Source organism: Anabrus simplex, chromosome 2, assembly GCF_040414725.1.
Source record: "Anabrus simplex isolate iqAnaSimp1 chromosome 2, ASM4041472v1, whole genome shotgun sequence".
NCBI lineage: Eukaryota > Metazoa > Arthropoda > Insecta > Orthoptera > Tettigoniidae > Anabrus > Anabrus simplex.
Window position 1 is genome coordinate 637,457,701 of NC_090266.1, and position 20,470 is coordinate 637,478,170.

At 38.0% G+C, this 20,470-nt stretch overlaps 1 protein-coding gene across 1 annotated transcript in view; it reads right to left on the minus strand.

Moving 5' to 3' along the window:
• Window positions 1-20,470, minus strand: part of Ak3 (Adenylate kinase 3) — a 127,840-nt gene that overhangs the window by 64,582 nt on the left and 42,788 nt on the right. Inside the window, exon 2 of the mRNA XM_067139283.2 lies at window positions 2,726-2,845. Within this exon, the coding sequence (XP_066995384.1) occupies window positions 2,726-2,845 (120 nt within the window). The remainder of the gene's footprint in view (window positions 1-2,725; window positions 2,846-20,470) is intronic.

The following is a 20,470-nucleotide window of genomic DNA, read 5'->3' on the forward strand; positions in this document are numbered from 1 at the left end:
TGTGGAGTAAAGTCAGGTTGTAAGATTCACTTGTGTTGATGGAGAGGAAGTACCTCACGGGGATCACTGTAAATACCTAGATATTAGTATAAATAAATATCTTCATTGGGGCAATCACATTAACAGGGTTGTAAATAAAGGTTACAGATCTCTTCATATGGTTATGAGGGTATTTAGGGGTTGTAATAAGAATGTAAAGGAGAGTGTGTATAAGTTACAGGTTAGTCAACGAACATCTAGTTGAGAACCCTTCTAAATGTGTATAAGGATTTGATCTTCCAAGGTGACAGTGGAGAATCATCAATCGGATAAAAACTGGACAAGGCAGATGTGGTTATCTATTGTGCAAATGGGGTTGGACTAGCTCTGCAAATTGTGATTGTGATGCCCCTTCTCAGTCAATCCACCACATTGTTGCTGACTACCCAATTCGAGCTTTCAAAGGAAAGCTAATGGACAATCACTGCACATCGGATGAAGCAGTTGACTGGGTCAAAAACTTAGACCTAAAGTTGTAGTATTGTACGGACTTGTGACTACGCACAATTATCCTACAATAAATAAATAATAAATAAAACAGGTTAGAACCAAATCAGAGTATAGATCCAGTGTATGGGCTCCTCACCAGAATTACTTGATTTGAGAACTGAAAATGATCCAAAGGAAAGCAGAACACTTTGTTCTGGGTGCTTTAAAAAATAAGAGTAGTGTTTTTAATTTGTTTTATTATAGTGGAAACCATTTCTTTTCAGTTTCAACTTAGTTAATCTATGACTGTGAGGTTAATTCAGGATAAATAACATTAGAAAATATGGTTGAATCTCTCTCTTTTGTGGACTGTTTTGGATCCAAGGAAAAATGTCTGCAATGAAAGGTGTCTGCTGAAGCAAGTTTGTAAAAATGAATCAAACATTTCAACAGCAAAGAACATTCACCTTAAATACATCTTGATTTTGAATATCATTTCTAATTAAATATTTGCATGGAAGTTATTTTACAGCCTTTACTACAAATATTACAGCTTTGACTGTGTAAATTAGCATATTTGTTTCTTTACTGCAATATTTTCAAAAAGAGACTAAAATCTGTTAAATGGTTCCACTGTGATATCCCCATACTTCCAATCCAGCATGACACACAAATTCTTCATCTGTTTAAGAATCGTTAGTCCCTGCTTCATTGACAGAACTACTAAAATCTGTTAAATGGTTCTACTGTGTTATCCCCATACTTGCAATCCAGCGCGACACACAAATTCTTCATCTGTTTAAGAATCGTTAGTCACTGCTTCATTGACAGAAAGTGTTGTCTATCTATGTCCAGAGGAGCAACAGCGGCCACCAAGACCAGCCATGTCACTTGAGGGGCGTTAGCCGTAAGGAATAAGACGAGGGTGAGGTATTCTCAATTTCTCTCTGCTAACACTTTAGACCCCAGTTATGTTTTACTGTTTTCTCAGTTTCTTTTTCTTCTTCCAGACAACCGCTTCAAATGTTTATCACACATTCCATAGTAGTTCTGACAACTGCAATTCTTTAGCAGTTTTTCCTTCAACTTTGAGGAGTCCCCCCTCTTCATTTAAGATCAACTGCCATCTCCATCAGCATGTTTGGATTGTCTGCATAAGTATTATGGATAATGGGTCCATATAAATTTTATAAGGACAGTTTTAGTTTAAGGACAGATTTTTAAATTGTGTTTTTTTTTTTTTTTTTTAATGGAACATGAAGAAATGAATGGTGTGCTTTTTCTGTCCTCAAGACTCTGATCATTAGTTCTAAGCACCTTTTTTTTTTTTGCTTCACGTCGCACCAACACAGATAGGTCTTATGGCGATGATGGGACAGGAAAGGCCTAGGAATGTGAAGGCAGCGGCCATGGCCTTAATTAAGGTACAGCCCCAGCATTTGCCTGGTGTAAAAATAGGAAACCACGGAAAACCATCTTCAGGGCTGCCGACAGTGGGGTTCGAACCCTCTATCTCTCGGATGCGAGCTCACAGCTGCACGCTCCTAACCGCATGGCCAGTTCTAAGCACCAGTTTGATTCTAGAGTGTCAGATGATGTAGATATTATAGTATTATAGTAGATATTATAGATATTATAATTATTATTCTAGAGTGTCAGTGCGTGCTTGTTAGGTTTTAGGAATCTTAGATGTTTTTGACTATTCTGTGTTGTCTATCTGTGTTCATTTTTTATTATGTAATTTAATTGCAAAGTGTGATTAGAATAAATTGCATTGAAAATGGGGAAATCCTCAAGTCTCTTAGTTTAGAGTATCTAAAATTCAAAATGGAAAAATTATGAAGTTTTCAACTTGTAAAATAAGCAGTAAGTTCCAAGCTGTCAGCAGAGAGATTGCATAATAGATAAATAAGCATAAATGGAGTTTTTAAACTTAGGAAAGTTCATAATATGAAGATAAAGTTTGAATTCATGAGGACAAATTGGGGAAGATGTACATTTATAGAAAGAGTAATTAGGGATTGGAATAATTTACCAAGGGAGATGTTCGATAAATTTCAAAGTTCTTTGAAATCATGCAAGAAAAGACTATGTAAACAACTGATAGGGAATCTGCACCTGTGTAGAAGACATAACTGCAGATCAGTGGTGACTGAATGATTTGATTGAGATCTATGCAATTCTTGTATTGTCCTCAAATCTTATATACCAAAATATATATAAATAAAGCCATAAATTAATAAGGGAGAATACTCACCATCTAAAAGCCAGTTTACTTCTGAGAGTTGTTTTATTTCATGCATTATGAGATCAACCATCACACTGTCTGGAACCAGCTGACCTTTATCAATGAAGTCCTTAGCTTTCTCTCCCAAATCTGTTAAGAAAATAAAACAGTTTATTTTTGTAAGCTGCGATTTAATTCCACCTTACTCAGTGCTGTATCAATACCCACAAATTAAACAACAACAACAACAACAACAACAATGACAACAACAACAACAATAAAAGAACACAAACAATAAACATACATACATACATACATACATACATACATACATACATACATACATACATACATACATACATAAATAAATAATCACACACCACTGATTTGCATTTAGGGCAGTTGCCAAGGTGGCAGATTCCCTATCTGTTGCTTTCCTAGTCTTTTCTTAAATAATTTCAAAGAATTTGGAAATTTACTGAACATATCCCATGGTAAATTATTCCAATCCCTAACTCCTCTTCCTATAAACAAATATTTGACCCAATTTGTCCTCTTGAATTCCACCTTTATCTTCATATTGTGATCTTTCCTACTTTTAAAAACACCATTCAAATTTATTCATCTACAAATGTCATTCCACGTCATCTCTCCACAGACAGCTCGGAATGTACCACTCAGTTTGATGTATTCACAAAGACGCACACAAAATGCTGTCAGTTGCGTACACTAGTTTATTTACAAATTATTACACAAATTCTATTTACATCCTCTACACACACGCACTAATGAACTGGCATCATGAAACAAAACACTACTACGAAAGAATAAGAAGAGACTGCAGCAAATGCATGTCAACTACCAACCCAACAAAACCAATTCACATACTTCACATCAACCAGGGGGCTGTAACTCGCATAGATCCTACGCTTCCGAGGGCCCCACACAGACTGAGTAATTCAGGCCTACAGTTGCCGTACGTGCCGTTGTACCTCACGTCATCTCACCAAACCCCACGTTACAAATACGGGACCTCCCATTGGTAGAAACATCTCCCGATTGCTATTGGTCGATTTTGAGTTGAAAATTCGGTCAATTGGGCCATTTACTGCTTTGATAGTGTGTATTATGTATTTTGAACTTGCCATCCAGTCTTTAATTTCAATTCACTATATTCAAGCATGTTATTAATAACAATAACCTGTGTATCATGCATATTTATATCATGTTATGGCCTTTCGGCTGAAATAAATTCTTAATTATTGCTTTGATGACCATGTGTGAGACCAATCTATTTTGTCATCTTTGTTTACCTTCTTGTTTCTTTTCGTTTTCATGTTCTTTGGGTGTTTTTCAGTGAAATTCTGAGTGGAATTTCTTGTTTGAAGAAGAAGGTATTTGAGGTAAGAATTCCTTATTATTCTTATTTTACTAACCTCCTGAGGCCAGAATATGAAAAGCATATCACACCAAGGAAAATGCAATTCCAATAAATTGGAACACCAACTTTTCGGCCTACTCAATGTTCTATTTATTTTATTGTTTAAAACTTTTTTTGCGGGATATTTGATTCTATTTTTAAACAGTGTCCTCTTAAAAGGACACTAGACCACAGGAGGTTATGTAAGTTATTATGTTGATGATTGATAGCTGTTTCTGTTCCCAAAAATATCTTTTTTTTTTTTTTTTTTTTTTTTTTTTTTTTTTTGCATGGTGGTTGTTATTAATAACAATAACATGTGTATCATACATATTTATGTCACGTTATGGCATTTTGGCTGAAATAAATTCTTAATTAATTTAATTAAATTCAATTGATGTAATGTTATATTATTTCTGATAAGCCACTATTGTTTTGAGGGTATTGAAATTAGCAGTAAAAATATAAACTGATGACAGTGCCCTTAATTATTTTCTTCTATTTCTTTTTATGCCTCAGACGATGCATGGAAAGTGCCAAATTTGTGGGATATACACCGATAGCGAAGAGGTCCGGCAGCAGGGAATCTTATCTTATTTCACCATTTCCCTATTGCTAGACGTGATATTTGCAAAGAGTGGCTGGACACTGTGGAAATCCAAAGGTTGCAGCAGCTTCCTTCAAAGCAGCTGAGAAACTGCACTATGTGTTCGAGACATTTTTGCCGCTCCAACTATCCAGGACCTCTATCAAAGATATTGTCCCAGATAGAAGTGATTTATTATCATTATTAATATTATTAATGTTCACAGTACTTTGATCTATCAAATTTTCCTGTGGTTCATTTCAAATTGTTCTCCAGAAATAACTATGATAAATTCATCAGTGGCAGATAAGGGTGAACCTAGCTTCTCATAATGAAAGTTCCTGTAATGCCCGTCATACCTAGCCCTGCCTTACCTAGTAAGTTGAAATTCAGAGTGTAGCTGAAATTCCTAACATTTGAATGTACCTTTTTAAATTTTTGTCCGTGTTTCTCTCAGCATGTAGGGATCTACTTTTGGAGTCAGTGAATATCAAATTTGTAACAACAGTAAGATTTTCTTCATTAATTTCAACCAAACATGAACAGAGCAAAAACAGTACTTTAATATCCCTCAATACAGTCAGGTGCTTAATTAATTTGGACAATGTGCTTAATGTAATTTTATTCTTGTTTTTCCTACCTTAAGAACCATAGGGAGACCATAATAACGATAGATGTTTATGAATGAATGAATGATGATGTAATGAGATTTGAAAATCAATACCCTGCATTCACTGTAGTAGGGGAGGAAAAAATTCATACCTTACTTAGTGATTTCACCCCCCCAATATAGATGTGCCTCGACATGATTCCGGTCCTTGGTCAGGCCCTTCAGCTGCTACAAGTTCTGCTGCTGCTCCCACCCCCTCCACTCCTGCTGCTACTACTTCTACCACTGTTACTACCACTTGTAGTATTGCTGTTTCTACTACTACTGCCAATAGTGATACTGTTGAACCCTTACCAAAATGCTTAATTCCTTTTCATTTCCTACAGGCGTTGGCGAGGCTTTCTTCAAAGTGTTAGAATATCGAGTCAGAACTGTGAGTAGGCTAGTGATCAAAAAGTTCGGTCCCTTACTTTTAAAGTTTCTTTGTCTGTTGGACTTTATTATAATGTAACTTTGGATTAAATTGATGGGTACAAAGACTATGGACACCTAGGACATACCAACAGATTTGTTGATCATGCCTTGGTGTTCATGGTTAGAGGTCTCCTCAGAAAATGGAAGCAACCTGTTGCTTACTTTATCTGCAGTGGCACTGTACCCACTGAAAAACTTGCAAGTTTTAATAAAGGATGTCACTCGTGCTTTGCAGAAAACTGGCTTGGAAATTGTGGCAAGTGTGTGCTACCAGGGTCCCACAAACAGCAGGGTAATACGAGAGCTGTACAGTGAGACTCGCTCTGGCCGTCCTGGACCGTTCTTCATAGTGGGAGGGAAGGAGATTGTTACAATCTTTGATCTTCCCCACCTTCTGAACACACTGGAAATAACCGTTTTGCCATGGAGTGTTTTATGAACCTGGGAAGAAAACGGAATGGAAACATCTAGTCAGATTGTTCGGACATGACTCACAAAAGACGTTCCGCTTTTGTCACAGGCTCACAAAAGACCACATTCACTCCACAAGTTATAGGGCCATGCGAGTGAAATTGGCAGCCCAAGTAATCAGTCATGCAGTAGCAGCTACTATTGAATCATTGTTGGATATCCAAGCCATAGTCCAGGAAATATGTGTTATGCTCTCTTCCTCTATTTGCAGTTTGTAAGCATGTCTTTCTACACAGTAGTATCTGTTCAGTTTCTAAGTAATTTATGTTTCTGAATTTTGTGATGGTAAGTCATTCATATCACATGATGGAAAGAGTTGTACAAACTTCAGTACCCAAAATTACATTTGTCCAAATTCATTCATGGTGTATGCAGTGTTCTCCCTGGGTGGCAGGAATGAGTAGCCGGGCGGGGAATACTATGTAAAAAATGAATATGATAAAATTTCAAATTCCCCTCAGGCCATTAACAATAATATTAGACAGGTAAACATTAACTGCACCGAGCTCGATAGCTGCAGTCGCTTAAGTGCGGCCAGTATCCAGTAATCGGGAGATAGTGGGTTCGAGCCCCGCTGTCGACAGCCCTGAAGATGGTTTTCCGTGGTTTCCCATTTTCACACCAGGCAAATGCCGGGGCTGTACCTTAATTAAGGGCACGGCCACTTCCTTCCACTTCATAGGCCTTTCCTATCCCATCGTCGCCATAAGACCTATTTGTGTCGGTGTGACGTAAAGCAAATAGCAAAAAAAAAAAAAAAAAAAAAACAAACATTAACTGCAAAATGAACTATTTTAGTGTTATCACGAAGAAGACGTAACAGAGTAGTTTGAACTTCTAGTGTTCTACTGCTCGTTCATAATCACTTGGCTGCTGTGGAGAGCCAGAAGGGTTTATTACATTCCATGGAATCGAGTGCTCGCATGCGATTCCACACTAATCCAGACACCGCTCGCACATGACACTACGTGATAAGCTGAACTCTGATGTAACTCGTGCAATTGTGCTGACAATACTGAAGATTTTTCATTTAAATAAACAGTTTTACAATGTTTACATTTTAATTTGGAGCACATAATTACTGAAATATGTGTAGCCTCCACAGCTCAGGTGGCAGCACACTGGCCTCTCACCGCTGGGGTCCGTGGTTCAATTTGTGCTGGACAAAGCAGAGGCGGGACAGGTTTTTCTCCGGGTACTCCGGCTTTTCCTGTCATCTTTCATTCCAGCAACACTCTCCACTATCATTTCATTTCATCTGTCAGTCATTAATCATTGCCCCAGAGGAGTGCGACAGGCTTCAGCAGCCATCAAAATTCCTTCCTTTCCGCACGATGGGGCTTCATTTATTCCATCCCTGACCCGGTCACTGACTGGAAAACAGGTTGTAGGATTTCAATGACTGAAATATGTATTAATATTACGTAAACTGAGCGAGTTAGGAGCGCGCAGCTGTGAGGTTGCATCTGGGAAATAGTGGGTTCGAACCCCACAGTCGGCAGCACTGAAGATGGTTTCTGTGGTTTCCCATTTTCACACCAGGTTGTACCTTAATTAAGGCCACGGCCACTTTTTTGCCACTCCTAGCCCTTTCCTATCCCATCGTCGCCATAAGACCTATCAGTGTCGGTGTGACGTAAAGCAACTTGAAATATTATGTAACTAGCAGATATCTAGGTTATGATAGCCGGGTGGTCAGTGAAAACGGCTGGGTGGTGCGCCCATTAGAAAGGTCCTAGGGAGAACACTCTGTATGGGTTAAATATTGTTGAAGACTTCAAATTCAACAATTTCAACTTTTAAAATCCTAATGATTGGGTATTAATGTATTTAATTTTATATTACAAAACACCCAACAAGTAGGCTACACAGTGTGGTCATGTATCTGTGAGATTGCGCTCGGGCAGTGGTGGGTTCAAACCCCATTGTCGGTAAGAAAATGAAAGTTATCTTGTTCGCGGATGATATATGCTTGTGGGGAGACTCTAAAGAAGACCTTCAAGAACAAATAAACTCCTGGACAGAACCTGCTAAAGAATATGGACTCCTCTTCAGCCAAGAGAAAAGTGAGGTTGTGGCATTGCAATTAATAAATATACTTGAAATCTGACGGTGTACGTCTTCATATATCTGTATAATATATTTGGACTTTTCGTATGTGTTGTTGGAACATTTGTACGGCACATTTGACACTCCTATGTTGGTAACATAGTGTATTCATCTGCCTGAAATGTGTACGTTAACGCCATCCATGCGTGCGCTGTGGAACTTGTGGTGAGTTTGAACGCTGTTATACAGATAGCGCGTAACTCGCTAAACTGTGGAAGCGTGCTGGGCGCTTGGAAACGGCTGTCTGCATTTTGAACTCGCTGGAGCATGACGCGGTGAACTGGGCGTCTCAGGCCAGCTGGCGAATTCAGCAAGCCTAGTACAGGCATTGGGTGAAAAACATTCCGTATCCCTTTCAGGGATTGGGAATTGTAAATAATGTATATAACATTAGTGTATAAGATGAATATGGTGAGGTATTTGTTTTAAAATGTAGTGTTGCCTTGTGGTTGATAGTGATTGTTTGGTTGCTTAATTCATTATGGGTTATTTGGTATGTAATTTTCTTCATTTCTGTAAGTACTGCCTCTCTTTATTTGTGGATATATTTTTTCTAAATTTTGTATGCGCATCGTAGTTTGCGTTTATAATTTTGGTGAGACGTAATTTATGTTCATTCATTTTCGTCATGTGGACTTGTATTTTTGGAGCCGTAGTATGTGCATTGTGACGTCAGTTAAACCCTTGGTGTGTTTTGTTTTCCCATTTCATTTTTCATATTATTAGTTTTTTTCTGCTAAATTTGTGTGTGTTTCTAGTGATGTTCCCTTCATGCAGGTGTTTTTCATTTGATTTATCGCTGCCCGTACTTGTAAATTCTGCTGGTGTTTTATGTTATATTTTATTATGACATCTTGTTCTATTTATTTTCATTATTTTATTACGGGTTTGTTTTTCCGCTCTAACTGTACATTTTGAATTGTGCACCGAGCAATCACTGTTGACACTAATTTTTCCAAGTAATAATAATTATTATCAAAAAGTAATTTAAGATACATAATTATATTTTGGGCTATTTGGTGACAACAAATTTCTGTATTATTCATTTTACGAGTAGTGTTTCTGTAGTATGTAAGGACATTGTTAATGGAGAGCTTTAATACGTTCGTGTCATCATTCTTGCTTTGATGAGTGGCCTTATCGCCTCGAACCGTGTCGGTTGCCATTGTTGGTTATCTGTTCTTATCATTGCCTGTCGTTACGTAACTGTTGTATTGTTATTATTATCTTATCATGTGTAGTCTGCCTCTGGATGCTGTTGCGTTGTGCTCTCTCTATTGTTGTTGCTTTCATACGAGTGTGTATTTGAGTATGTGATTACTAACATTTTGTATTACCTGACCGGTTCTCTCTTGAAGTGTACGGCTTATAAACGATGTCTTCTCGTTTCTTTCTGTTCGTGGTTTTATATTGGTGATGCTAAATGTTACTATGCTATTCGGTTCTATTTCTGGGATATGCTATGTGACTGATATTTTTCGTCAGAGATGTCTTTGTGATTGATTCGTGCGACGGGTTTTGCATTTATCATTTTCTGCTACGCGTTCGGTGTAGTGAACCCTCCATTAAGAATGGTCCTTAGACAATTTTTTTTAAAAGTGTAGATATAATGTAAAATAATATATTTTAGGTCTTAATTTGGTCGCTAGGGTTAGTATTTCGTTTTAAAAAATTATATTTTCTAAAATTTGGTATTATTTACATAAATTATTTATTTATTTATTTATTCAAATTAGGAGATGGTATATTTATTTGTTAAAAAACTCACCTTAGAATTTATAAATTATTTGTTCTAATTTTAAAGCATTATATATATCCAAATTTCTCTTTTTTTTTAAAAAAAAAAAGAAAGAATTACTATGTATTTATTTTTATTTACTCGAAACTTCAATATTTCTTCTAACTAGACAAAACTGATTTATTTCACCTTTTTATTTTCTGCTAAAGATGTAGTAGTTTGTATTCATTTTTGAATTAATTACAGTATAGTTTTTTGAATAGGGTGTACAAATTTTTCTTGTAGATGATTGTTCTGGTTCCCTTGTTGATCCCACCCTTTTGTTCCTTGGGAAATGGGTCCCTTGTGTTTAATATTCACTCTTCCACATTTATTTTAATTTTATTTTTGTGTTTTGGTTGCATTTTGGTTTTGTTGCTTCCTTGTTGTGATACGCTTACCCCATGGTGTCACTAGCCGGACATCATTTTGATATCACTTGTGTGAGGGGGCGTGTCAAGGTTATGGTCATGAAAAGATACGGACAACCAATGGGACACACTAAAATGGAGGGAAAACAGCTACAGATGAACTATCAATTCAAATATCATGGAAGTGTTATCTCTGATACTGGTTTTATAGACAAGGAAATTTCCCACAGAATTCAGGCAGGTAGCAACTTTTACAAAATAGTTAAAGACATAATATGGAACAAGAAAATATGAACAAAATATAAGAGAGTCATATATGAAAACTATTACGTACCAATCCTGACCTATGGTTGCGAAACATGGACCATGAGAAATATAGATGTTAGTAGAATCCAGGCAGCAGAAGTGAGATTTGTCCGTAGCATGATCGGTAAAACACGGAGGGACAGAGTCCGTAATGAGAAAATCCGCAAGCAGGCTCAAGTTGTAATACTGCAGGACAGAATAACAATGCAGCGACTGAGATGGTATGGACATATGCGGCGCATGGGAGATAACAGATTACCGAAACAAATGTATGATCTAGAACTTGAAGACAAAAGACCAAGAGGGCGACCAAGACTCAGGTACAAGGACATGATGAAGATTGACATTGAACAGCGAGGACATACTTTGGAAAGCATCGAAGAAGGAGAGAAGTTCAGAGACTGCAACTGGTGGAGAAGCCTCGTTCGCCGACCCATCGCTTAAGATGGAACGACGTGGGATATGTATGTAGCCAAAATAATGAGACATCATTATGAAGCCCATAACATCATTATAATTGTTCATAAAAGTGGAAAACAAGTACGTACAGTTCATGTTCAGTGTTGTAATTCAAAATATGTCAAACATCTGCATGTTTCAGACTCCATTTGCCTTAATTGCATTCATAATGACTTTTATAAATTCCTGTTGTACAGTTGTTGTATAATCGAACAATTTATTTAAACTTCATGGGACAGTTATTATTATTATTATTATTATTATTATTATTATTATTATTATTATTATTATTATTATAAGGAGATTAAGTACAGCATTAAGCATATCTGCTAAGTTGGAAGTGAAAAACTGTAATGTGGATTTATTTTCCAGAACAATGAACCTTTCAAACATGTGGATTACTGTCCTCATAGTTTGTTCCTTTATATGAGCTCTTCATTTCTGTAGAATTGTGTAATAATGATCAAATACTGAAGTGGAAGTGTCATGTGATATTGTGTGGATGAATTTTGTAAAGAAGTCATACTTTTGGTTAAGCATCCATTTCTACCAAAGGAGGTTTCACTGAAAATTTTGTATTTTGGAAACAATTTCTCATCAGAACCCAGGAAATATGTTATGCTCTCTCCTCTCTTATTTGCAATTTGTATGCACATCCTCCTCTAAAGAAGTATGTATTCAATGTCCCATGGGTAAATAATGCCACTATCGAGCTTCAATTATTATTATTATTATTATTATTATTATTATTATTATTGTTATTATTATTATTATTATGACTTATGAGGTGTGGCTGTGAAGTTCTTTACATCTATTAATATTATTATTATTTACGTAGTTAGGTCTGGACTTTATTTGGTACAAATCACGATCGTATTATTTGTGAGGTTATGTCATGGACATACAGAATGTTGTTTTCAAGTTATATCAATCTATTACACTTGCATCAAGTTGAGCAGCTCGTCTTCTTTCTCCCAAGTCTTCCCAGCCCACACTTTGCAACATTTTTGTAACACTACTCTTTTGTCAGAAACCACCCAGAACAAATTGAGCTGCTTTTCTTGGGATTTTTCAGTTCTCAAATAAAGTAATCCTGGGTGAGGGACATAGATGAAGAATATACCCATGGTATCCCCTGCCTGTCATAAGATGCGACTAAAAGAGGCGACCAAGTGATGATCGAATTAGAACCATGAGACTACTTGTAATTAGTACCATCATGCAGGGAACACCATGGATCACTTTTACTTGCGCATAATACCACTACGTTAGGTACACAATAGGTTTGTGGTTAGTAGCGACGGTGTATGCTTCTGGGTGGGTTTTACAGTGCCTGTGATTATTACCACTATATTAGTGAGCGACACCATGGGATTAGTACCCAGTTTGTGAAGAATACCGCGGGATAGTACGAGTCCCTGTGGTTAGTACACTTACAAAGGGCACTAGGAAAGTTTTGCAATGTGAGTGAACACTTTAGACTTTTTCAAAATACTTTCAACCACACTCAATACACTTCTCCATATGTCGAAACCAGTCACTGAATAAACGCTGGCACTTTTCTTCGGTTACATTTTCACACTCTTAATCCCTTTCAGCTTCATCTTCACTTCTGGGAAGGGTGCGAAGTCACATGGGGAAAGATCAGGACTCTATGGAGGGTGATCAAGCACAGTCAACACTGATCTGGCAAGAAAATCCATTGTTACATTAGCACGATGTGCTGGAGCATTGCCATGATGCAAGAGCCAAGTGTTGAGCCGTGACCTCGGACAGAGCTGCTTTGGAGCCTGGATGACCTGAGGCAGACAAGTCTCACTGTACCACTTCGCAGTAACAGTCCTTTGTGTTTCTAGCACAACCCGAGTCAGGATACCACGTTTAGTGAAGAATACTGCAATCATCCTTTTCTTCACTGACCTTGACTTTCGCACAGTCACAGGAGTACCCTCATCTTCAAACAGCCACACCTTGTTCTGGGATTTTGTTGGGACATCGTAATAATAAAGCCAAGTTTCGTCACCTGTAACGATGCTATTGACATTATGTAAAGTTCCATTTTCAAACTGTTTTAGTATTTTTCGGCACCATTTCACTCGACATGCCCTTTGTTCATTTGAAAGTGAATGGGGCACCCAAAGGGAACAAACCTTTCTAACATGGAGATGGTCATGTAGAATTGAATGAATAGCTGGTGCAGGGATGTGGAGGGACTCTTCTACCTGCCAATATGTCAACCGCCTCTCTTGCTGCAATATTTTCTTGCAGCTTCAATGTTTTCCTCAGTCAATGACTCAGACGGTCGCCCAGAACGAGGATTGTCTTCAACCACAAAATTTCCTCTCTGGAACTCTTTGTACCAGCGGATAATTGTTGTCAAATGTGGACAGTCTTTCCCCAGCACAGGAGTCATTTCCTCCAGGCACTGCTCAACAGTTAATCCACAAGCAAAATTGTAGTGGATAATTGCGCGATATTCACCTTTAGACCACACTGACATCTTAACGTGCTTTCAATCCCACTGCTTGGTAACAACTGGTGAGGTCGCGCCCTGCTGTCTTCTAGACCAGTTTTCACCCCTCTTTTCATCCCTCACCATAACAGGGGTGTCCAGCCAACCATTTTTGCATATTGCAAAACTTTCCTAGTGCCCTTTGAATGTGCGGAGCACCACAGGTTTGCATTGCCTGTGAATGGTGCCGCAATGTGAGAAACACCATAGGTCTGTGTTACATATGTGCATTACATTACCTGTGAATAGTGCCATAATGTGTGGAATACCACGAGTCCACGCTGCTTTTGATTAGTACTACAAAATGACAAATACCATGGTTCTACTTTCCTAGCGATAAGTACCATTATGAGGGGCCGATGACCTGGAGTTTGGACCCTGTTAGACTACAAGCATCATCGATTCAGTATTGTGCTTTAGAAGCAGTCTTGTGGTCAGTAATACTATTGTTTAACGCTAGTTTCTGAGAATGTGGGGCATTGCGGGTCAGATCCACTGATTGTTTTTAATTTATATCCATCCATCCATTCTTCGTCCTCAAGTTTTGAATTCTGGTCAGTGGAGGATTTTGGACTTTTAAATTGTCATTACATTTTGTCTCATTCCAAATCAAAATCAAACTCTCTTTATTTGCAAATGAGGTGTCACCTCGGTGGCAAATGGTACACTAAAATACATTATTGTCAAGCACTAAATATTAAATTATCAAGAGAACAAAATTTTTCTATAATACAATATTATACAATTTATGCTAACAATTTTTTCTATTAAACACACAGCTCATCCTTAATAAATTTATATTGTTTACAAAATTCTACTTATAATATCTCCTGTACTACTTACAAATATAGTCAACTGATGTGGAATTACTTCAAACGATACTATACAACTGGTATAGGATTACAATTTACATTGCATTTTTAACTTCTTTTTTTTTTAATACCCATTCTGGAACCTAAGTAGCATAACGACCTACTGCGTCGTAACCACCTAACCAGAGCCCCTTTTGCCAACACTTTTCAGAGTTCCTGAAAGGCCTTCACAGCTACCATAGCGGTCCCAGGGCCCTCGAAGTCCCCACTGTACTTCACCCCTACAGGCAGTCCCCTACTTTGGCTGTCCAAACTCCTTAGACCAGGGGATGGAATTAATTTATTCACACACATTTCTTATTTACATTAACCTGCACTGGTCGAATGCCCTCTAACATTTCATTTATTTTCTCGGTTGCTGTTTATTCTCTTCTTGAATATCTGCACAGATTTTGGAAAAGGATCAAACACTACCCCTGGTAAACTGTTCTACTCCTTCACACCCTTCCCAATAAATGAAAATTTACCCCAATCGCTTCTGCTAAAATTCCTTCTAATTTTATATTTGCGGTCAGTTCTGCTGATATAATTATTTTCCAACTGAAGCCTCTCACAGATATCTCCCCATGCTTCTTCTCCTGTATAGGCTCTATATAATCCTATAAGTCTATTTTTGTCCCTTCTCTTACTTAAAGTGTCCCACCCTATAGGCTCTATATAATCCTATAAGTCTATTTTTGTCCCTTCTCTTACTTAAAGTTTCCCACCCAAGTTCCTTTAACATTTCTGATACACTACTCTTTCTCCTGAAATCCCCTGCTACAAATCCTGCTGCTTTCCTCTGCACACTATCTATTTCTTTTATTAGGTATTCTTGCTGAGGATCCCAAACACTGTTTGCATATTCCAATAATAGACGAACCATACTTAAGTAACTTTTCTCTTTTAATTCTTTGTTGCATCATTTAAGTAGCCTCATTATGACATGTAACGATCTGTATGCTTTCCCAACAATATCATTCACATGACCCTTCCAGTGCAAATTACTTTCAAATCTCACACCTAAGTATTTGCACTTGCCATCTTTTGGGATAACTACCTCATCCAAAGTATAGGCCTATTCAAATCCAGTTTTAAAACTTCTGTTTGTAAATATTGTAACAGTTGATTTGCCTCCATTAACCTTCATATTATTCTCTTCAACCCATTTCTGGATACTCTCAAAATCCCTTTGTAATTCTGAACAATCTTCAATGTTATTTATTTCCCTATAAACAATTATGTCATCCGCATACAATCTTATTTTTGATGTTATATTATTCCCTAAATCATTTACGTATATTAAGAAAAGTGACGGACTGATTATACTACCCTGTGCAATTCCCTTCCAAACTTTCTCTTCCTGCGATACATTATTTCCTACTTTGACTTTCTGAACCCTTGAGTTTAGAAATGTTTTTATCCAATGTGTAAACCTTACATCCAATCCTATTCTCTCCAATTTCTTTAATAATATTCCATGTTCCACTCTATCAAAGGCTTTGGAAAGATCTATGGCTATGCAATCTAACTGGCCTCCTGAATCCAACTGATCTGATATGTCCTTTTCCTTTTTGATTCCTGATATATGAATACAGCTTTTTCCATTTCCCTTTGTGGTCATTATCCTCTTGAAGTATGCCATTCATATAATTCTCTTTTGCTTCCTTTTTCACTCTATTCAGTTCCCTCATTAGCTGTTTTCTAGTTTCTCTACTCTCCCTACCCTCTTTGATTTTCCTGTTTACTATTCTACATTTTGTTTTTAATTTTCTTATTTCCCTTGTATAATAAACAGGGTCTGAGGTCACTTTTACCCTTCTTAACAGGTACAAATCTCTTCTCTCCTTCCCAAATGATTCCTTTAAATTTAGCCCAAAGTTAATCCACATTACTCCCTTCACTTATCCAACAACTGAATTGTGATTTAATGTAAGTCCCAAATTCATCAACTTTAGTTTTTCTGTACAATTTCTAGTCTTGTGTGACCCTCTTATTAAGCCTTTTTGGTACCAGTCCTACATCCATTATTACAGCCTTATGGTCACCTATTCCTTCAATTACCTCAGTTCCCATGGTTTAACCAAGAATACATCTAGTAAGTTATTGAGACGAGTCGGATCTTGTACTACTTGTGTAAATCCTCCCTCCCAAATTAACTTATTGCCAGTTTCTGTTCATGGGCTTCACTTGCAGCTCCATTCCATTCAACTTCAGGCAAGTTTAGATCTCCCCCAATTATGACCATATCATTATTATTGTTTATATGAGTATAATCTATTATTTTCTCAAATATTTCCATGTCTCTTTCCACCTTTCCAGGCCTGTATGTTCTTATAATTCCCACCTCCTTCATACTATCACAAACTAATTTTATCCCTAATATTTCATCCCTTTCATCGGTAAACCATTCATGTGAACAATAAGTTTCCTTCACCAGAATAAACACCACCTCTCCCTTTTTATCTCCTTGGTCTCTACGATAGACTGTGTACCCTTCTGGAAATACTTCTCTATTACCCACCCCTTCTCTCAACCACGATTCCACTCCTATCACCACATTAATCTCATAAGATTCCATCAATGTACCAAATTTTAATTGTTTATTTACTACACTCTGACAGTTTACCAAGAGCAATCTCAGACCCCCTTCCTCCCTAAAACCTGACTGTTGCAATTGGGTAACTTGAAATTCCTTACTTTTCTGAGTTTCATTTTCTAGTTGACTGAGCCAGCTTGAAGTACAGCTGGCTTTCTACTAGTTTTCCTGGTCAGTATTATAACTCAAGGGAGTTGCCTTTTTTACAGTATATATCTTAAGATTAATAAAATCTTGAACAATATTTGCTATCTTTTGTTTACCTGAATTGTTTAGATGAAGGCCATGCTTTGTGTAACAGTGTCTCTCGAAACTGCTGCTATCAATTACCTGTGTATTATGAAAATGTTTACAAATTTTAACCATATCTGTATTAACTTTGTCCACTTCAATGTTCACACACGAGACTCTAATCAAATCATGCCTGTGGGGCACGTTCACTACAAAGATGTTAGTGTGAGTCACCTTACCTAGTGTACATTTAAGTTGAGTAATGACATTATTAGCGTCGTCATGAGCTACGTCGTTCGTCCCCCCGATGATCACTACTGCATCATGACTTTCAAGATTTTTTGCTGCCTGTTACGTGTTTTCCAATACCTTCTTGATTGGGGCCCCAGGATAGATGAAGGCCGATCCTGCAATATCTTCATTGTTCATTTTCTCCGCAATTCCCCTCGCCTGGCTATCACCAAATATAAGAATGTTCGACACTTTCGCCAGTGCACTGTGTGGGATTTTAGGCCTAACTTTGCCGCTTCTCGTAATGGATTTTGCACTATACGTTTGATTGCTTCCCATACGGATAAGTCCTTGCGTATCGCTTACTTCCCTCAGGGCTGAAAATTTATTTTTGGTGTCAATTACAAAGTTATCCTTATCTAACTGTACACTTTTCCTCCTAGAATCTGAAGCAACTTGACACCACGTGCTAGAATTCACGGAGCCACCTGTGTTCTGTGTGTTTACTGTACCGGTACTTTCGATTCCAGTAAACGTACCTTCTCCTTTAAAATCTCATTCTCTGCTTTTAATGCTTGTAAATCCTGTTGCAATAAAGAGAGAATTACAAGTACATTATCATTACCTCCATCCTCCAAGGAATGAGACGCCAGCGATTCGTTGACCGTTGTGGGCCTAGGTTTGTTACCGCTATTCAAATTGCTCTCGCCACTAAGGCTCTATAAGATGGGTATGCTTAGCCGCCATTTTGGTTCATACAAGCTTAGTGGGCCATGTAATCAAACTCTAGTTTCTCCTACGAACACTCGCTTCGTCACATTGAATGTATTGCTTTAATCACCGCGTGGATGGACAGAACAGTGCTATATTTGTGTGGATATTTATTACATAATGGTGTATTGTTCTGCACCCAATTGCAGTAATGTCTCTACTGCAGGATACAGGTTGTTTAGATCCTCGGCAAGGTCACATGTTTCAGAGGGGAGGGGAAAATCTGATCCTGACAGCCCCTCTGTGATCTGAACCACACTGGTTTTCAACTTACTCTCAACTATTCATCGCACCCTCCCTTTCAAAATGCCCGTGAATACCTTGCCTTGTATAATAATCGATGAAACACCTTGTCAGTTGTTCCAATCCTTCCTGTTCGCTTGCTTGTAGATAAGTGCAATTACTGCGTTCATCCAATCATAAGGTACCTTACAAACATTCCATGCTAATCTTGTTATCCTATGAAGCCACTTCATCGCTGCTTTCACACTATATTTCTCCATTTCAGGAGTTAATAGTAACACTCTTGACAAGCCAAAACATAAGTCTTCAAAACCAAGTCTGATATGGCAATATATTTCGAGGAGATGCTTATTGCACTACTGATGGGAAACATTTTTTTCAAGCCCTTAAAACAGAAGTAAGTAAATCTAAAAATCTATTATTTACTTCTTCTTCTTCTAGGTTGAACCGTATTGTTGTTTTATGCACCATAGGTAGTTTGCTGATATTTCAAATACATTGCAGTATTATTTGTCAGGGCGACTGATGTATCCCCACTTGAACTGAAGTATTCAGTCTCCCCAGGCAGCTGAAATGAACTACATAAGTGGTAGCTGTGCCTCAACTTAAATAGCCTCCTCTCCCTCCTGCTGTAATAAGGCTCAACGAGGCATCATGAAACATCTTGAACGTACATTTTGCTCGGTAGTTATCAACTGTTGTTCAATGAAGCCACTTGTGCACTTAAACTGCTTCAAGAAGGCTACTCACAGAGGTACATTTCCAGAATGCTAGCAGAATGTTTCCAGGAGAATGAAAGTGTTGCCAAATACCTTGGCATGAGCCGCCAAAGGAAAACAACCCCATGGCAGGATTGTTTTCCGCATCTACAAGCTGTCCAAAACTGTTACAGGACAGGCACCATGTGTGGACATATAGTAGGCATCTGGAGTATGATCTAATTACCAAACAGTTAGGAACAGCATTCGTGAGGCCAATTTTAGAGCCCTACAACCTGTTCAAGTGCCTGTACTGGAGAGAGGACATCATGGCAGGAGACTGCAGTTTGCTATAGATTATGTGCACTGGCAGCTAAGAATCTTTTTTTTTCCTAGTTGCTTCACGTCGCGCCAACACAGATAGGTCTTATGGCGACAATGGGACAGGGAAGGGCTAGGAGTGGGAAGGAAGTGGCCATGGCCTTAATTAAGGTACAGCCCCAGATTCCCGTGCCAGGAATCGAACCCGGGACCCCTGTGACCAAAGGCCAGCATGTCAGCATTTGCCTGGTGTGAAAATAGGAAACCACGGAAAGCCATCTTCAGGGCTGCCGACAGTGGGGTTCGAACCTACTATCTCCCGAATAAAAGCTAAGAATCTGGCATCCTGTACTGTTCTCAGATGAATCCCACTTTGCACTATTTCATTCAGATGGTCATCTGCGACTCTGGGGAAGACATGGTGAGCTATTTCATCCGACAGCTGTACAACTTACCATTGCCTATGGAGGAGAATTTGTTATGGTGTGGGCAGACATAAGTCTTGACACAAAAACCGATCTCCTGATCATTCACAATGGATACTTATATGCTCGATGGTACAGGGACAAGATCTTAGTACAACATGTGATAACCCATGCGATGCAAGTTGGAGAAAAGCCCAGTATTCATGCATGAAAATGATACAACAGATGATGACAACATTGGAGATTTCTGCAATGAATGGAATGGCCATTCAGAACTTCTGACTTGAATCCAATTGAACAAGTTGGAGAC